General features: G+C 40.0%; 1 protein-coding gene and 1 non-coding gene across 5 annotated transcripts in view; one reads left to right on the top strand and one right to left on the bottom strand.

Moving 5' to 3' along the window:
• PAPSS2 (3'-phosphoadenosine 5'-phosphosulfate synthase 2) overlaps positions 1-20045 on the top strand; it is a 204375-nt gene that overhangs the window by 176257 nt on the left and 8073 nt on the right. For 2 of the 4 annotated variants that reach the window (XM_067025103.1, XM_067025100.1), the window contains 3 exons: positions 5585-5790; positions 12331-12384; positions 13541-13676. In XM_067025103.1, the coding sequence (XP_066881204.1) occupies positions 5585-5790; positions 12331-12384; positions 13541-13676 (396 nt within the window). The remainder of the gene's footprint in view (positions 1-5584; positions 5791-12330; positions 12385-13540; positions 13677-20045) is intronic. The other 2 variants (XM_067025102.1, XM_059053998.2) reach the window with 1 other exon arrangement.
• On the bottom strand, positions 11148-11267 carry LOC131751737 (U6atac minor spliceosomal RNA). Its single transcript, XR_009334298.1, has one exon. It is a non-coding gene; the product is annotated as a U6atac minor spliceosomal RNA (small nuclear RNA).

The raw sequence follows: 20045 nt of genomic DNA, 5'->3' as shown, positions 1-20045 counted from the left end.
TTTCAAAACTCCCCATACCCTCCAGAAGCCTCCTTAATTCCTCTGTAAGTCAATTAATAAAAATACATACCAGGGATGTAATATGCTGCCCACCTCTACCTAAGTAGAGGCAGAATATCATAGTGGATAAGAGTGAGCTGTGGAGCCAAAGTGAAACTCTCTGGGCCTCAGTTTCCTCATCTGTAAAATAGGGATATTAATAATAGTACCTACCTCAATGGGATGTTGAATGTTTAAAAGAATACAGTACCTGGTCCAATAGTAAATGTTCCATATATTAACAACCCCCTCACTGCATAAAATTAAAAGGACTTCAAAGTCTTGAACAGACCAAGTAGCTTATCTCTAGTCACATCCGTTTGGAAGTAGCACAGATAAGATGTTCATCAGCTAGCCAATAAATATTTATTGAGTGTCCTCGGATGTCAGGGTTTGTTCTTGCTGCTGGAGATAGATAATGAAAACAAATATGAGCCTGCTGGGACAGGCAGTGCAGTTCATCTTCTGAACTCTAGTCTGGAGGGGTTTTCCCGCCACATCAGCAGTAGTGGTCAAACTTTTTTTTTTTCCAAGTCATAACTATTTCAGTGAAATCTGAGGCAATATATACAACAGATAAAAATGGAACTGCTCCTTTGGAAGAAGTGGGCTCAGTCTTTCTCCCACCTGGACAGCAGCCCTGAGGGTGTCTAGGGAAAGCTGGTTGAAACACTGCCCTCTACCACACCATGACAGTCTCATGACAGAGCTTGGCTCGATGGCTTTTGGACTGAGTAGACACGTTTAAATTCCAAAAATGATGTCTCTCTGTATCAGAAGGTTGGGCAAGGTATCATTTGTATGGATATCATTTAATTTTAACCAGTTTATGCAAGTTTGAGTCGCCACCATCGAAAGTTTGAAATAATTTTTGTAGCCATAGACGTGGCCATTTTCATCTACCATTAAACAATTGCACATTTCTTGATCACCTACAATCTGCAGGTAAAATTGTTTCTATTCTGACCCTATCTCCCAAAAGTATTTTTTCTCAAAGGTTCACAATTTCCCCCTATAGTAAAAAAAAAAAAAAAAAAAAAAAAAAAAGCTCAGTCTACTCAGTCCAAAAGCAAAATAAAAAATCATTTTTTAGTGTTTTTGATGATTATATAGTATGTTACTCCCTATATTACTCAAGGATCTATTTTCATGTCAGTGTATCATTATTATTTTATTTCTCACTGGATATATAGTTTGGGGGGGCTGTCATAGATCCTCCAATGATAAATGTCACATCTAAATTTAAAAATGGAACTTCAAGCTTATGTTCTTAACTGGTGGCATCCAAGTAGGGTTAAGCCATAGCAGCCTTGTGAGACCTGATCATTTAATGACAAGTCCTCGGCGGCTCTGACTTTCTAAGGCAGGGCTTGAGAGCTTTTCTATATACTGCCAGCATTTATTCAGCACATAATGTGTTCTGACCCTGGTGCTTGACATAGGACATCACATTTAATCAAGATAACACCACTGTGAAGGTATTTTGTCCATATGAGGAAATAAGTATTGGGAAGATTAAATAACTCACTCGAAGCCTGGATTCAAATCCAGGTTATCCTGGGACTGGGCATACTTTCTTTTTTTTTTTTTTTGCGGTACGCGGGCCTCTCACTGTTGTGGCCTCTCCCGTGCGGAGCACAGGCTCCGGACGCGCAGGCTCAGCGGCCGTGGCTCACGGGCCCAGCCGCTCCGCGGCGTGTGGGATCTTCCCGGACCGGGGCACGAACCCGTGTCCCCTGCATCGGCAGGCGGACTCTCAACCACTGCGCCACCAGGGAAGCCCCTGGGCATACTTTCATGTCCTGTAAACATCTGGAATTCTAGGACGTTCTAAAGCAGTTTGCCTGTATACCTCCCAAAGCCTGGTTTGGAATCATATGACAGTAGTTCTAACATCACATATTTGTAAGAGACAACTTCTTGCTTAAGTTGGAGGGGCTATTGACATATGTTATAATTATTTAAAAACATAATTAGTTTAAAATGCTTTTGGATTGTATTGGACAGTATTCAACACAAATTCTGGTTTCACCAGCTTTTTGCTGTCACATTGCTCTATTTTTAGAAATAGCAGTAACAAAAAGCTCAGTATCTTTGTATGTTGTATGTATGAAGCTTCATAGTAGGAGTTTGTTCCTTGTCATTGTTGCTTTACTATTATTTTGGTGGAAAGTTGAAAACAATATGTTTCTTAATTTTGTTTGTATTTCTCTAGGCATGTTCCTTCCTGGTACGTACTTTAACTTTATAAGTAGTTAAATTATTATAATTAGATATATTAACTAGAAATGGTAAGGACATAACTAAAAAAAAAAAAAATCTAAATGAACCAGTTGGAATTGCTAACAGTTCATGATACAACCAGTTATGATAGAATAATGCTGCATTCTTCTGTTGATAGGAGTCCAAGTAACAGGAAATTTCTGGATCAGATGCAGCTGTTGTTTATAATGTTTTATTTGGCTGACAAATTAAACTTGTTTCTAAATTTCTGTTGCACATTTTGTTCCTGCGATTTTAAAAATTGATGATCCTCTCTGTTAATTACTTCTACTAAGTGTTCATCCCCATTTTGTTTCACAAATCTGGAAATTTTTTTCTATTGCATTTATAAAACATTTTTAATTGATGAAGGATAAATCAATTTTAGATACAATTTAAAGTTGATGTACCTGGTTGGATTGTGGATGATTGTACTTCATTTGTGATGAGTAATTATGCATGAATTTAATTTCAAGCTATGACAATTGATAGTTATAAAACTGGGAATAAACACGTACTCGCTGCAATTCTAAACTTCTGCACTGTACCAGAAGAAAAAGGTAAAATTCTGAAGATATCATTTATCTTGAGTATTGTTTTCATCATTGTTGTTTTTCCTTGAAAAAGACTAATTAAGCAATATAAAGTGTTTTAGTTTTTGCCCAGAAATAGTCCCAAACAAATGATAAGCATATCTACAAGGTTAAAACAACAGGCTTGAAAATTATTTAAAGCAAAAGCAAGATTGTTCAATTAAACATGAAGTTAAGTGTTGGACTAACTGTGGCTGAAAAACTACCATACTCTTTTCCAAAATGAGTTATACTGCAGTAAAATAATCAGGGTGGTTCCCGCCAGAGCTGAAGCACATGATGGAAAAAGGCCGAAAGCCCGAGTCAATGTTCAAAGCTATGGAGGTTATTTCAGCACGGAGTTAAATTGTAGGATAATTTTATGTATTAGAAAAGCTGATTAAGATGATAGGGAAACCCCAGTAAATCTGCTTTTACCTGCGTGGAGTTGTAGCTACAGGTGTAGGAGATCAGTTGGCACTGTTACTCGGTAGAACTCCCTTCCACAACATCCCACAGATTAGTCTCTTGACAACCTGTCAGGTTGTTTCCTTAGTTGGGATTTTCACTCAAGGCCACGATGAAGGTGGATCAGAGGCTACGTTGGGCTGGAACCTAGTGGACCAAAGGAGTCAATGGCAACAAGCAAGTGGATGGATTTCAACCCAGAGTAATTGATAGAAGGCAGCACTGCAAGCGTGTTGCAGGCAGGGCTGGGTTTCCGCCCGCACCCAACCCACCTTTTGCTTTGCATCTTGTTTTACTTTATTTTGGTCAAGGCACTCTTTGTAAGCAGTGTGGTCATGCTATCCACAGAAAGCCTCTTCCCAGCAACCCAGGGATGTACATATTATTTATGATCCCAGTTTCCAAGTGGAGAAACGGAGGACAGAGAAGGTGAGTGACACAGGTAGTAAACAGGAGATGGCCTGGCTTTGAGTTTAGTGCTCTCTGCACAGGGCTTGCTTGGACTACTCTTATTGTTTGTGAACTTTGAAACAAAGTAGTTAACTTGAGTGAGGAAACTCATACTTTCTGTGTACAGTTTCCTGTTATTTATGAGGCTCCCAGAGCAGGTTGTAGGATTTTATGATGGATGGGATTTCTTTATTGCTGGAAGTTGCTGTATATATCCTGTGACATTCTTTATGTCCTAGTAACTTTTGGAGAGTATTTTCAATGTGCAAAGTGATATGCCTGTAGACTTTTGTTTCATAGCTAGTGGGGGAGTATTATGCCCCAAAGAAATACAACTCAGATCTCAGATCTTTAACTCTATCAGAAGTGGTCTAAATGTTGGATTTTGAAAGTTAGATGTAAAAGACTTCATTAATCTATGGTACATTTCCTCCAATCCATAAATAATAGCATTTGCTTCCTCTTTTGGAAATCCTGAGTTTGTAATAAGGAAGAACAAATTTTACTCCACATTGGATCTGTTTCTTTTACTTTAACCTTTTTATTCTATTGCTTTTACAAGTTAATCCCTAAAGGGACGTTGCCTGTAAACTTAAATTATACATAATGGCCCATCTCTGGGAACCCTGCCTCTCATGTGATGAAGTTTAAGCTAAAAGACTTTCTTTGTTTAGCTCACAGAAAACATCCTGACTAAGCCCACCTGTGAATGACCCCAGGGAGGGAGAGATTAACATCCCCTTGGAGTCTGACCAGAACCAGAAACTGTTTGACTGTATCCTCTCCCCTTTTAGCATAAAAGAAGCCTGAATTCAGGGAAGGTGGTTCTTTGGGACACTAGTCTACCATCTTCCCGGTCTGCTGGCTTTCCAAATAAAGTTGCTGTTCCTTCTCCCAGCAACTCATTTCTCCATTTATTGGCCGGTGGATCGGCAAGCAGTACGAGCTTAAACTGGGTAACAAGTTGAATGTTTTTTTTTTTACTCACTTTCCTTTCCTTCCCTTCTGAGTCTTGAACTTGGGAACTCCCCCCAAATCTCCCTGATATTCTTTAATGTTATACACTTAATTCTGTGCCCCCATTTTCTCACTGTAAGTACAACTGAAAGCCTGACACATTTGCTAGAATGTTAGGGCACCATTACAAAAGGGGAGAAACAGCTGTGTGGTTTCTTTTACATTATCCGGCTTCACTAAGAAATCAGTCATCCCTCCCAATCTGAGGGGGGTTGGTTCCAGGACCCAACGCAGATACCGAAATCTGTGGATGCTCCAGCCCCACAGTGCAAACCTCCGTATCTGCGGGTTCCTCATCCACAATTCAACCAAAGGTGGATCCTGCATAACGTTTGCTATCCACGCGGTGGTTGAATTTGCCGGTGTGGAATTCGCAGATATGCAGGTTATCGCCAACCTTTATTTTATCTAGTTGGATTTTTCAAGACTTTCAGCTTCCTAGTGTGTTGAGGTCAGGACCAAATTTTAAAGAGGGAACTCAGAAGGGAGCCACCCCCTCGGGCATGGTCCTCCAACTCACTTCCTGAAGCCGCCCCTACAATTTGAAACAGCCCACTTTTCACAAACGCTCCATCTTTTGCTTTGAGAAGCCTCTTCTCAAAGGATTTATCACAGACGCTAGAGAAACCAGTGCAGCCAACATCACCATGTTAGAGTTAGGTCTTAATGCCTGTTGCAGGGAATGTCCGGAAGAGACATTGTGCACGTTTGAGTCCTCTTTAAAGGAGCCCACACCTTGTATCCCACATTCATGCCTCGGATGGCTCTTTCCACAGACGGAGTTATCAACATGAGCATCCCCGTCGTGCTGCCCGTCTCTGCGGACGATAAGACACGGCTGGAAGGGTGCAGCGAGTTTGTCCTGACACACGGAGGACGGAAGGTGGCTATCTTACGAGACCCTGAATTCTACGAACACAGAAAAGAGGAGCGTTGTTCCCATGTGTGGGGCACAACCTGTGCAAAACACCCCTACATCAAAGTAAGTGGCATAACCTTTGGAAGGTCTTTCTTTCAACTCGGGATAAAAATAATTTTTTAATTCCTTCGCGAAGGACTTAGAAAAACTGGGGTTAAGATGAAGGAATGCGTTTCTAAGGGAGGGCCTGCAAGCTTTCCCTGGGGAGATGTTTTTAGATAGGGCAAAGAAATGACTTTCTGTTGGAGGGCTGGTCTAAACGGGCTCTTGAGTCCTCAGATCCTGCGATGGCTGTGACTCCCTCAGCTAAATGGGAAACAACTGGACTGGGGAGATAATTTAGTCTAACATCGCGAGGCGAGAACCAGAATCATAGCTGTGCTATGCACAAAACCGCAGCCAGAGCTTGCAGCCCTGTCCATCTTGAAATTCACAAGGGAAGTCAATTTCTGCATACAGAATGGATCCAGCTAACCTCTGGAAAGAGACTGGAAGTTCATGCTCTGTGGCTGTTGTGGGGAGGGGGGGGGGTGGGTGACCTTGTTTCAATAAACAGAAAGCACAGATAGCAGCAGAGTTTCCAGAGGGAAAATACCACATTTTCATCAGTGGGTATTTTTCAGATTGAAAAATGTGTTCACCTGATTAGGATTATTTTGGAGTCAATCTGCCTAAGGGCAGAATACACTAAAACTCCTCAGCCTCCTTCACAGCTTCTGATTGTTGTTGGTGATGGGTTGGGACTGCAGAGAGTGGAATTGCTGGGTGTGGTTCATTTCCCATAAAGAAAAATATGTGAAATTGAATGCAAAAGCTATCCCTTATCGGAGATTAGAGCATTAGGGTTGAAATTTAACAAGACATATACTAGTGATTCCCTAGCTGGAGTAACTAACTTTCAGGAAGTTCAAAGGTAATAGAGAACCATTTGAGACCCAGGAGACTCTAAAAAGCCTTGTGGTTGGACGCGGCACATCCTCTCTCTTGTCCTCAGTTTCTTCATTTATAAAAGGAGGGGGCCAGACTCAGTAACTGAGATCTCTTCCACCTCTGTGACTGTACACAATGGATGTTTGAATAAACCTGTTCAAATCTGTCAGACAAACTTCCCTTTGGTTTTGTTTTGTTTCAGTTGTGAAATGTTGCAAAGTAGGGCTTTTTCAAGGCCCCTGGTGGAACATAGGAGGTCAGTGGGGGGAGCAAAGCAGCTTTTCATTTATTGGACACAACTAGCCACCCTGCAGATAAGCTCAGAGGCATCTGAACATTTTTCTCTCCAAGAGGCTGGAAGACAGGCCTTGAAATTACTGGATAATAGCTATTTTAGGAATTGTGTTCTGAGCCTTAATTATATCTTTGTCTCATTCCTTTTCTGATCATAATCCTTTAGGTTTGGGCTCTTATCTGCACTCAGTGACCTAAAGAATAGTGGCCTTTCTTCCTGCCAGCTCAGATATTTCCACTATTGGGGCCTAACATCCACATATACATGGTTAGCACTAAAAGAAAAAAAATAAATCTTGTCTTGCATCATGTGCTGGCAGTTGGAGGTCAGAATTTTTTAGATGGCAGGGAGAGTGGTGGTATGATTTGTGGCCTTGTAAATATAGTCAGTGACTCTGTAGCATTAGGTCATTAGAAGGACTCTGTAAACATTCCCAGTGAGCTTAATGGTGAGAAATGGGCCATGGATTACCAGAGAGAAAACCACTGACCCTGTATAAGCTACACTTGGAGCACCGAAGGTGTGTTTATGGGAAAGGCACTGTCTTCACTGGACATTTTTTAGCACCTTGAAATTCACAGTAAAACTTAAACATGGTTTTTTGGTTTTAGAACCCCAAACCTTCCAACAGTAATTCCTTCCAAAAGTAATTATGGGCCTTCTTGTGTTTCCACCTGGCACTGAGAGTTATGTTTGTGTGGAAAATGGTCAGAGGCGCCAAGGAAACCGTCTGCCCCTGTTGCACAGCCCCTCACTGCAGTTACCCTGACCTTCCATGCAAACCCTCCCAACCCTCTCTTTCACTAATACGGAACCACGTGAGGTGTCACAGATGCGATCATGAGGAGAGGAGCAGGTGAAACTTGTAAGAATAATGCTTAATGGACCCCGTTGCCTTTCATCCATGGATCTCAAAGCTTTTTCAAATGGTAATTATTTCTCACAATGTTCCTGTGAAGCACCTAAGAATCATGACTCCCCAGAAACCAAGAGAACAAACAGAGTATGACTTCCCAACGAAGGATAGGAATGAGAGTTTCTATCTCCTTTAGCCCTGCAATGAAGACCACATCGTTAGCTGGGGCAACAGAATCACCTGGGGAGCTTTAAAAATTACCCATGGCCGGATCTCTCCCTCACAGACTTTGATTTAATTGGCTTGGGCTCAGCTCTGGGTGTTGTGGGTTTTGAAGCTCCCTGTGGTTTTAATGTACTGTGAAGGTTGAGAACCATGGCATTAGATAATTATCCACAGCTGTTTCTTGTGTGGCTCCACCTGGATATATCCTGCAAGCATCTCGCACTCAACATGGGCAACTTCACCCCAGCCTTGTCCCTCTCCTGTGTCCCCCACCTCCGTGAACAGCTCCGCCATCCAGTGGCCCATGTCCAAAACCTAGATGTCATTCTTCTGTTCTTTTCTTTTTTTTATCATAAGATCAACAACATTTATTTTCCGTAATGAATTTCCTCAGTTTTGAGTGTACATCTCCTGGCATTCTGAAAAAATATATATTTTCTGTTATTTTCAAAGTATTATTTTATTTTTTAAAGTGAAGTATACTTGATTTATAATATTGTGTTAGTTTCAGGTGTACAGCAAAGTGATTCAGTTATACGTGTGTGTATTCTTTTCCATTATAGGTTATTACAAGATGTTGAATATAGTTCCCTGTGCTATACAGTAAATCCTTCTTGTTTATCTATTTTATATATAGTACTGTGTTTCTGTTAATCCCATACTCCTAATTTATCCCTCCCCCCCCCACTTCCCCTTTGGCAACCATGTTTGTTTTCTATGTCTGTGAGTCTGTTTCTGTTTTGTAAATAAGTTCATTTGTATTATTATTTAGATTCCACAAATGAGTGATGTCATCTTTGTCATTCTCTTACTTCACTCAGTATGATAATCTCTGGGTCCATCCATGTTGCTGCAAATGGCATTATTTCTTTTTTAAAAAAATGTTTATTTCATATTGGAGTATAGTCGATGTACAATGTCGTGTTTCAGGTGTACAGCAAAGCGATTCAGTTATACATATACATGTATCTATTCCTTTTCATATTATTTTCCCATATAGGTTATTACAGAGTATTGAGTAGAGTTCCCTGTACTATACAGTAGGTCTTTGTTGATTATCTATTTTATATATAGCAGTGTGTGTTAATCCCAATCTCCTAAATTACCCCTCCCCCTTGCCACCTTTGCCCTTTGGTAACCATAAGGTTGTTTTCTAAGTCTGTGAGTCTCTCTGTTTTGTGAATAGGTTCATTTGTATAATTTTTTTTAAAGATTCCACATATAAGTGATATCATATGATACTTGTCTTTCTCTTACTTCACTTAGTAGGATAACCTCTAGGTCCATCCATGTTGCTGCAAATGGCATTATTTCATTCTTATGACTAATATTCCATTGTACACATATACCACAGTGGACGTCATTCTTCCTTCTTTCTTCTCCCTTGTCCATTCAGTTACCAAGTCCTAACAGTTTTGCCTCCTAGGTATTGCTTGAAGTTGTTCACTTCTGTTGCAGCTTGGGCCAGGGCACTTAATTTCTTCCCTGTCTCTTGCCCTACTCCCCTCGAAGCCCCTCTCCAATTCTTCAGCTAGAGTGGACCGTTCAAGCTTTATTTGGGAGCTCACGTAAAGCTATGACTTCACCTTACCACCTCTCACCACCACCGCCCGAGAGATTCCCCTCCAGCATCTCAGCTGGTCATTATATCATCCTCTGTCACACTTGCATGTGCTAGTCCCTCAGCCTAGGACACTGTTCCTTCCACTCCTGCCTCCTCACTTTCTTTGTTACACCTTCCCACCCTCAGCAGCTCTTCTCCTTCCGATGTGCACGTTCCCTCTTCTTCTCTAGGTTATTTCCACTCTGCCTTTCCTTGCCCTCTTTCAGCCTGTTCGCCATAGCTTTCCTAGTCTTCACCCTAGTGTTTGAGCTCATTCCTGTTGTCTGTGATTCCAAGCCCAGTTCCTCTTTCACTGCTTCACTAAACTCCCTTAAAGCCTGTTCCTCACACGTGTGTCCAGTTCTGCAAACTCTAGCTGTGGTCCCACACCTGCCTTTGGCAGGAGGCTTGGAAGGAAGTGGGGACTTAGGGGCCACAAAGCCCTTGGAAATTAGAGCCACTGGACCTACCTCCGTTCCTGATAGCTGGATGACAGTTCTGGGGACAGTTGAGCCACCTTGGGGACAGAGATGCTCTCTGTCCCTCCTGATCCCAGAAATGCCGAAAGCATAGTTTCAGCATTGTTCTCCAGATACATTTTTAGGCTGGATGGTGAATGAAACAGGTTCAATATTGCCTTGGCCAATGGAACAATATAGGGTGGACCCCTTGTGCCCAGAACGAGTTACTGCATGCGCAGGGATTTGGGGTAACTTTCAAAATTTTATCTGCAGTTTAAGCAATGAGAAAGTAACTGTCTAGGTATGGGTATTTGACAATATTCTTGTTAAGTGATTTTCCTGAGCACAGAGTTTAGAAAGGGGGCCATGAAAGAACAAGCAAATCCCTTGCAAATCACCCTTTCTCTACCCAGGGTTTCCTTTGTTCTGGGGGCTGTCCTGTGCAATGTAGGATATTGAGAAGCATTCCTGGCCTCTAATCACTAGATGCCAATAACACACCCTTCCCCACGCCAGCTGTGATGATCACAATTGTCTTCAGATATTGTCAGATGTTGCCAGGAGAGGCAAAATCGCCCTCTGTTGAGAACCCTGGCTCTAGCCCAACCTCCCATTCCCTGAAAACCTCTGGAATGCAAGTCATTGTAAACTCCAACATCTGGCCGTGACAGGAAATTGAACCAGGGGTATACCATCACCACCTTGATGTCTTCTGAATTGATGTCATAAATCAATCAGCTTTCTCTCCCCTTTTCTTGCCTCCCTCTTTTCTGCTGACATTACAGGCTGGCCACACTGTCCTTGGACACTGCAAAAGGCAGTTATGGAATTTGATCAGGGGAATGACTGCACAACTATGATCTGACTGAGAAGTAAGACTTTCTGTAATGTTTGTCTCAATGACTGAGCTCTCAGTCTTAACTTGCTGCACTGCAGCGTCATATGGAACATATTTAAGTTTATAGAAAAAACAAAAGGTTGTCATGTTTCTCTTTGTTCAGGTTGAGATAAGATGAACACATAACAATGTATAAGTTTCAGATGTACAACATAAAAACCATGGTTAGACGACACCAAGTAGGTGGCAATGCGTTACCATATATATGTGTGTTGTCGGGCTGACATCCATCCTTGTCAAGGAAGTGCTAACCCTCTCCTTTCATCAAACACTGTCAGGCTTTGTTTTTCATTACTTTGACCATTCTTCACACCAGGTTCACACCTAATATTTGTGCAACCCAGGGTAACAATATGAGCTGAAGCCCGATACCATATTTAAAAGTTACTTACCTAACTAATAAACTTAAATATGTTTTCTCTTTCTACTTTGGCAATATGCCTTGATCACAATCTGGAAGGCCAGGTTCAAATTTAGGCTTCTCGGTTCTGTACCAGAACATGGTAGCGTGTGGACAGTTGGCTCTTGGCCTGCAGCCAACCCTTCCTTCTCTTCCTATGCTTGGCCTTGCCCCATGCCCTGGAGGCCCTCTGGGTCTGCCTATGGGCACCCCAGGCTGAGTGTCCCAGGTACACACCTCATGGTGGAGAGTAAATGCAGACTTCAGGTGGGCCTGCCCACCAGGGTTTCCTTGCCCTGACAGAAGGGGCACAATTGAAGATGCCAGAGTTGGGCCATCTAAAGTGTGGGACAATGTATAGATGATTGTAAGTCTCCATGTTCCGTTCCTTACCCACCCTTTCCTGAAGTCACTTTTTCAACTGAGACTGGGTATCGAAAAGTAGAGTATTTATAGTGACCTCGGTGAAAAAAGTCTTGTCATCTGTCGATCATCTATCTATCTACCATCTATCTATTTACTTATTTAGGTAAAAAACATGTAACATAAAATTTACCATCTTATCCATTTTTTTTGTTTGTTTTTTGTTTTGTTTTGTTTTGTTGAGGTACGCGGGCCTCTCACTGCTGTGGCCTCTCGCGTTGCGGAGCACAGGCTCCGGACGCGCAGGCTCAGCGGCCATGGCTCACGGGCCCAGCCGCTCTGCAGCATGTGGGATCCTCCCGGACCGGGGCACGAACCCGTGTCCCCTGCATCAGCAGGCAGACTCTCAACCACTGCGCCACCAGGGAAGCCCCCATCTTATCCATTTTTAAGTGTACTATTCAGTAGTGTTAAGTATATTTACATTGTTGTGAAACAGACCTCCAGAACTTTTTCATCTTGAAAATCTGAAACTCCATACCTATTAAACAACAACTCTTTCCCTTCCCCAGACCCTGGTATCAACCATTCTATTTTCTATGAAGTTGACTACTTTAGATACCCATGTAAGTGGAAAAATACAGTATTTATCTTTTTGTGAATGGCTTTTTCACTTAGCATAATGTCTTCAAGTTGCATCCCCTTTGTAGTCTCTGGCTGGATTTCCTTTGTTGTGAAGGCTGAATAATATTCCATTGTATGTATATCATTCACACTCATTGTTCACCCATTCATCTTTCAATAGATATTTGGGTTGCTTCCACCTTTTAGTTATTGTGAATAGTGGTGCTGTGAATATGGTTGTGCAAATCTGAGAGACATTACTTTTAATTCTTTTGGATATATACCCAGAAATTGGATTATTGGATCATGTGGTAGTTGTATTTTTAATTTTTTGAAAAAACTCCATACTGTTGCACCATTTTACAGCCCACCAACAGTACACGAGGGGGTTCTCCACATCCTTGCCCACACTTGCTATTTTCTGTTTTTGATAGTAGCCATCCTAATGGGTGTGAGGTTGCATTTCTCCAGTGATGAGTGATGTTGAACATCTTTTCAAATCCCTGTTGGGTTGGCCATGTGTACATCATATCTGGAGAAATGTCTGTTAAAGTTGCTGATTTTTAAATTAGGTTATTTATATCAAAGAAGACTATCCACATGATAGAAAAAGGCTATTCAGATACTCTTCCCTTTTCCAACTACCTGTCTGTAGTTGAATTTTCTTTACATATTTCAGCCAAAATAACATTGCCACAGAATAAATGCAAAAGCAGATACGAGAATCCAGCTGCCTTCTATTAAGTCAGATAATGAAGAGATTTGCTAACACGTAAAACAATGCCATTTTTCTCTTATGTTTTAAGAAAATATTTTTCAGTAAAAAATAGTTTGCTAATATTTAATAGACTTGTTAGTTTTAAGTCAATAAATATTTTTAAGGGAATTAAGTTTTAATTTCTAATACAGAAAATTATACATATAACCAATATAAACAAAAGCTCTTTGCAGGTCCTCAATAATTTTTTTTTCTCAATAATTTTTAAGAGTAATAAAGGATCTGTGAGACCAACAAGTTTGATAAATACTGTGCTTGAAATGTTGAAGAACTGAAGGCAGTTCTTCAAGTAAGCCAAGATTGGTTCATAAGAAGAAAAAATTTTAGATAAAATGGAAAACAGTATTAATCACTAACAACTTTAATAATGGTCTTTCTAGATGGTGATGGAAAGTGGGGATTGGCTGGTTGGTGGTGACCTTCAGGTGCTGGAGAGAATACGGTGGAATGATGGGTTGGACCAATACCGCCTGACACCTCTGGAGCTCAAACAGAAATGTAAAGAAATGAATGCTGGTACGTAGCCTGGCTCTACGGCATTTATTAACACCCCTAACCCTCCTCTGCTTATAGAATTAAGGATTATCAGGAAACAGCATGTTTATAGTTTTGAAAAGCTGAAAACTTTCATCATCTTCTTTTGATATGTTTGTTGATACGGAAACACCTTATAAAGTTGAACTACTGCAATATTATGCAGTAGTTAAAACTAAGCACTGATCCAGAAAGATACCCAAAATATATCCATTAAATAAAAAAAGCAAACTGCAGAACAGTATGTATACAATAATTTTGGAAAACGAAATAAAATGTAATAATTGCTTTAAAAACTCAAACCTACTTCTGTGTGTAGCAGAAATCTCTGGCAGCATGCGCACCAAACTGCAGATGGCAGCGGCTACCTCTAGGGGTAAAGCGGGACCAAGGGGAAGGGAAGATTTTCACTTTACGTATTTTGAAAAAGAGAGAGAAAAAGTAATGATAGGATGATGGATGATTTTTAAATTCCATTTTGGGCTTCTCTGTATTTTCTAAGTTTTCTATGATGGATATATATTAATTTATTTCATAACCAGAAAGAAAAATTAAGGCTCTCAGGAGTTCATCACTAACTGGAGTAGTTTTGAAGATTTCCCTAAAGCGAAGGAGAAATATTTTTATATCTCTAAATTGTTAAACTTTTGCACAGACCCCAGAAAACGTTCCTTATCAATAGTCACTTCCCAGGGAAATGAGGCTGGAGCAGGGTGCAAGAGGACTGTTTAATACTGGCCCCTGCCTGAGCCTTGGTTTGTAGGAAAGGTCCTGGCAACAAATGTGTTCATTTCTGAGTCAGGCTCTCCCTTTAGGGCTTCCTACCTTTGTGTCCTATTCCTGTCTAAGCAGTCTGGCACTGGTTGGTACCTTTGGAGTAACACCCCTAAAGATCCAGGTGGATTCTCCAGCTGGTCCGTAAAAGCAAGTGGATGTAACAAGTTCACTGAACAATAAACACAGCTGCATCTTTGCCTTTCTGTTCTTTTTTTTTTTTTTAACATCTTTATTTGAGTATAACTGTTTTACAATAGTGTGTTAGTTTCTCCTTTACAACAAAGTGAATCAGTTATACATATACATATGTTCCCATAACTCTTCCCTCTTTTGTCACCCTCCCTCCCACCCTCCCTATCCCACCCCTCTAGGTGGTCACAAAGCACAGAGGTGAACTCCCTGTGCTATGCGGCAGCTTCCCACTAGCTATCTAATTTACATTTGGTAGTGTGTATATGTCCCTGCCACTCTCTCACATCGTCACAGCTTACCCTTCCCCCTCCCCATATCCTCAAGTCCATGCTCTAGTAGGTCTGTGTTTTATTCCAGTCCTACCACTAATCTCTTCATGACATTTTTTTTTTCAGATTCCATATATATGTGTTAGCATACGGTATTTGTTTTTATCCTTCTGACTTACTTCACTCTGTATGACAGATTCCAGGTCTATCCACCTCATTACAAATAACTCAGTTTCATTTCTTTTTATGGCTGAGTAATATTCCATTGTATATATGTGCCACATCTTCCTTATCCATTCATCTGTTGATGGACACTTAGGTTGCTTCCATGTCCTGGCTATCGTAAATAGAGCTGCAATAAACATTTTGGTACATGACTCTTTTTGAATTATGGTTTTCTCAGGGTATATGCCCAGTAGTGGGATTGCTGGGTCATATGGTAGTTCTATTTGTAGTTTTTTAAGGAACCTCCATACTGTTCTCCATAGTGGCTGTATCATTTTACATTCCCACAAACAGTGCAAGAGTGTTCCCTTTTCTCCACACCCTCTCCAGCATTTATTGTTTCTAGAGTTTTTGATGATGGCCAATCTGGCCGGTGTGAGATGATATCTCATTGTAGTTTTGATTTGCATTTCTCTAATGATTAATGATGTTGAGCATTCTTTCATGTGTTTGTTGGCTGTCTGTAGATCTTCTTTGGAGAAATGTCTATTTAGTTCTTCTGCCCATTTTTGGATTGGGTTGTTTGTTTTTTTGTTATTGAGCTGCATGAGTTGCTTATAAATTTTGGATATTAATCCTTTGTCAGTTGCTTCATTTGCAAATATTTTCTCCCATTCTGAGGGTTGTCTTGTTTATGGTATCCTTTGCTGTGCAAAAGCTTTTAAGTTTCATTAGATCCCATTTGTTTATTTTTGTTTTTATTTCCATTTCTCTAGGAGATGGGTCAAAAAGGATCTTGCTGTGATTGATGTCATAGAGTGTTCTGCCTATGTTTTCCTCTAAGAGTTTGATAGTGTCTGGCCTTACATTTAGGTCTTTAACCCATTTTGAGTTTATTTTTGTGTGTGGTGTTAGGGAGTGTTCTAATTTCATACTTCTACAGGTAGCTGTCCAGTTTTCCCAGCACCACTTATTGAAGAGGCTGTCTTTCCTCCACTGTGTTTCCTTCCCTCCTTTATCAAAGATAAGGTGACCATATGTGTGTGGGTTTATCTCTGGGCTTTCTATCCTGTTCCATTGATCTATATTTCTGTTTTTGTGCCAGTACCATACTGTCTTGATTACTGTGGCCTTGTAGTATAGTCTGAAGTCAGGGAGCCTGATTCCTCCAGCTCCATTTTTCGTTCTCAAGATTGCTTTGGCTATTCGGGGTCTTTTGTGTTTCCATACAAATTGTGAAATTCTTTGTTCTAGTTCTGTAAAAAATGCCAGTAGTAATTTGATAGGGATTGCATTGAATCTGTAGATTGCTTTGGGTAATAGAGTCATTTTCACTATGTTGATTCTTCCAATCCATGAACATGGTATATTTCTCCACCTATTTGTATCATCTTTAATTTCTTTCATCAGTGTCTTATAGTTTTCTGCATACAAGTCTTTTGTCTCCTTAGGTAGGTTTATTCCTAGATATTTTATTCTTTTTGTTGCAATGGTAAATGGGAGTGTTTTCTTAATTTCATTCTCAGATTTTTCATCATTAGTGTATAAGAATGCCAGAGATTTCTGTGCATTAATTTTGTATCCTGCTACTTTACCAAATTCATTGATTAGTTCTAGTAGTTTTCTGGTAGCATCCTTAGTATTCTCTATGTATAGTATCATGTCATCTGCAAACAGTGACAGCTTTACTTCTTCTTTTTCTATTTGGATTCCTTTTATTTCTTTATTTTCTCTAATTGCTGTGGCTAGAACTTCCAAAACTAGGTTGAATAAGAGTGGTGAGAGTGGGCAACCTTGTCTTGTTCCTGATCTTAGTGGAAATGGTTTCAGTTTTTCACCATTGAGAACAATGCTGGCTGTGGGTTTGTCATATATTGCCTTTATTATATTGAGGAAAGTTCCCTCTATGCCTACTTTCTGCAGGGTTTTTATCATAAATGGGTGTTGAATTTTGTCAAAAGCTTTCTCTGCATCTATTGAGATGATCATATGGTTTTTCTCCTTCAGTTTGTTGATATGGTGTATCACGTTGATTGATTTGCGTATATTGAAGAATCCTTGCATTCCTGGAATAAACCCCACTTGATCATGGTGTATGATCCTTTTAATGTGCTGTTGGATTCTGTTTGCTAGTATTTTGTTGAGGATTTTTGCATCTATGTTCATCAGTGATATTGGCCTATAGTTTTCTTTCTTTGTGATGTCTTTGTCTGGTTTTGGTATCAGGGTGATGGTGGCCTCATAGAATGAGTTTGGGAGTGTTCCTCCCTCTGCTATCTTTTGGAAGAGTTTGAGAAGGATAGGTGTTAGCTCTTCTCTAAGAGATGTTTGATAGAATTCGCCTGTGAAGCCATCTGGTCCTGGGCTTTTGTTTGTTGGAAGATTTTTAATCACAGTTTAAACTTCAGTGCTTGTGATTGGTCTGTTCATATTTTCTATTTCTTCCTGGTTCAGTCTTGGCAGGTTGTGCATTTCTAAGAATTTGTCCATTTCTTCCAGGTTGTCCATTTTATTGGCATAGAGTTGCTTGTAGTAATCTCTAATAATCTTTTGTATTTCTGCAGAGTCAGTTGTTACATCTCCTTTTTCATTTCTAATTCTATTGATTTGAGTCTTCTCTCTTTTTTTCTTGATGAGTCTGGCTAATGGTTTATCAAATTTAGTTATCTTCTCAAAGAACCAGCTTTTAGTTTTAGTGATCTTTGCTATTGTTTCCTTCATTTCTTTTTCATTTATTTCTGATCTGATCTTTATGATTTCTTTCCTTCTGCTAAATTTGGGGTTTTTTTTGTTCTTCCTTCTCTAATTGCTTTATGTGCAAAGTTAAGTTGTTTATTCGAGATGCTTCCTGTTTCTTAAGGTATGATTGTATTGCTATAAACTTCCCTTTTAGAACTGCTTTTGCTGTATCCCATAGGTTTTGGGTCGTCGTGTCTCCATTGTCATTTGTTTCTAAGTACTTTTTGATTTCCTCTTTGATTTCTTCAGTGATCACTTCGTTATTAAGTAGTGTATTGTTTAGCCTCCATGTGTTTGTATTTTTTACAGATCTTTTCCTGTAATTGATATCTAGTCTCATAGCGTTGTGGTCAGAAAAGATACTTGATACGATTTCAATTTTCTTAAATTTTCCAAGGCTAGATTTGTGACCCAAGATATGATCTATCCTGGAGAATGTTCCATGGGCACTTGAGAAAAATGTGTATTCTGTTGTTTTTGGATGGAATGTCCTATAAATATCAAGTAAATCCATCTTGTATAATGTATCATTTAAAGCTTGTGTTTCCTTATTTATTTTCATTTTGGATGATCTGTCCATTGGTGACAGTGGGGTGTTAAAGTCCCCTACTATGATTGTGTTACTGTCGATTTCCCCTTTTATGGCTGTTAGTATTTGCCTTATGTATTGAGGTGCGCCTATGTTGGGTGCATAAATATTTACAATTGTTATATCTTCTTCATGGATCGATCCCTTGATCATTATGTAGTGTCCTTCTTTGTCTCTTATAATAGTTTTTATTTTAAAGTCTATTTTGTCTGATATGAGAATTGCTACTCCAGCTTTCTTCTGATATCCATTTGCATGGAATATCTTTTTCCATCCCCTCACTTTCAGCCTGTAAGTGTCCCTAGGTCTGAAGTGGGTCTCTTGTAGACAGCATATATATGGGTCCTGTTTTTGTATCCATTCAGCCAGTCTGTGTCTTTTGGTGGGAGCATTTAATCCATTTTCATTTAAGGTAATTATCGATATGTGCGTTCCTATTACCATTTACTTAATTGTTTTGGGTTGTTCTTGTAGGTCTTTTCCTTCTCTTATGTTTCTTGCTTAGAGAAGTTCCTTTAGCATTTGTTGTAAAGCTGGTTTGGTGGTGCTGAACTCTCTCAGCTTTGGCTTGTCTGTAAAGGTTTTAATTTCTCCATCAAATCTGAATGAGATCCTTGCTGGGTAGAGTAATCTTGGTTGTAGGTTTTTATCCTTCATCACTTTAAATATGTCCTGCCACTCCCTTCTGGCTTGTGGAGTTTCTGCTGAAAGATCAGATGTTAGCCTTATGGGGATTCCCTTGTGTGTTATTTGTTGTTTTTCCCTTGCTGCTTTTAATATGTTTTCTTTGTATTTAATTTTTGACAGTTTGATTATTATGTGTCTCGGCGTGTTTATCCTTGGGTTTATCCTGTATGGGACTCTCTGTGCTTCCTGGACTTGGTTGACTATTTCCTTTCCTATATTAGGGAAGTTTTCAACTATAATCTCTTCAAATATTTTCTCAGTCCCTTTCTTTTTCTCTTCTTCTTCTGGGACCCCTATGATTCGAATGTTGGTGCGTTTAATGTTGTCCCAGAGATCTCTGAGACTGTCCTCAGTTCTTTTCATTCTTTTTTCTTTCTTCTGCTCTGCAGTAGTTATTTCCACTATTTTATCTTCCAGGTCACTTATCCGTCCTTCTGCCTCAGTTATTCTGCTACTGATCCCGTCTAGAGTATTTTTCATTTCATTTATTGTGTTGCTCATCGTTGCTTGCTTCCTCTTTATTTCTTCTAGGTCCTTGTTAACTGTTTCTTGCAATTTGTCTATTCTATTTCCAAGATTTTGCATCATCTTCACCATCATTATTCTAAATTCTCTTTCAGGTAGATTGGCTATTACCTCTTCATTTGTTAGGTCTGGTGTGTTTTTATCTTGTTCCTTCATCCGCTGTGTGTTTTTCTGTTTTCTCATTTTGCTTATCTTACTGTGTTTGGGGTCTCCCTTTTGCAGGCTGCAGGTTCGTATTTCTATCTATTTTTGGTGGCTGTCCCCAGTGGCTGAGGTTGGTTCAGTGGGTTGAGCAGGTTTCCTGGTTGGGGGGACCAGTGCCCCTGTTCTGGTGGATGAGGCTGGATCCCGTCTCCCTGGTGGGCAGGTCCACATCTGGGGGCGTGTATGGGGATGTCGGTAGCCTTA

The sequence above is a fragment of the Kogia breviceps genome, chromosome 2, assembly GCF_026419965.1.
Source record: "Kogia breviceps isolate mKogBre1 chromosome 2, mKogBre1 haplotype 1, whole genome shotgun sequence".
NCBI classification, from domain to species: domain Eukaryota; kingdom Metazoa; phylum Chordata; class Mammalia; order Artiodactyla; family Physeteridae; genus Kogia; species Kogia breviceps.
Note: the sequence above shows the minus strand (reverse complement) of the source record. Positions and strands in the feature narration are given on the sequence as shown.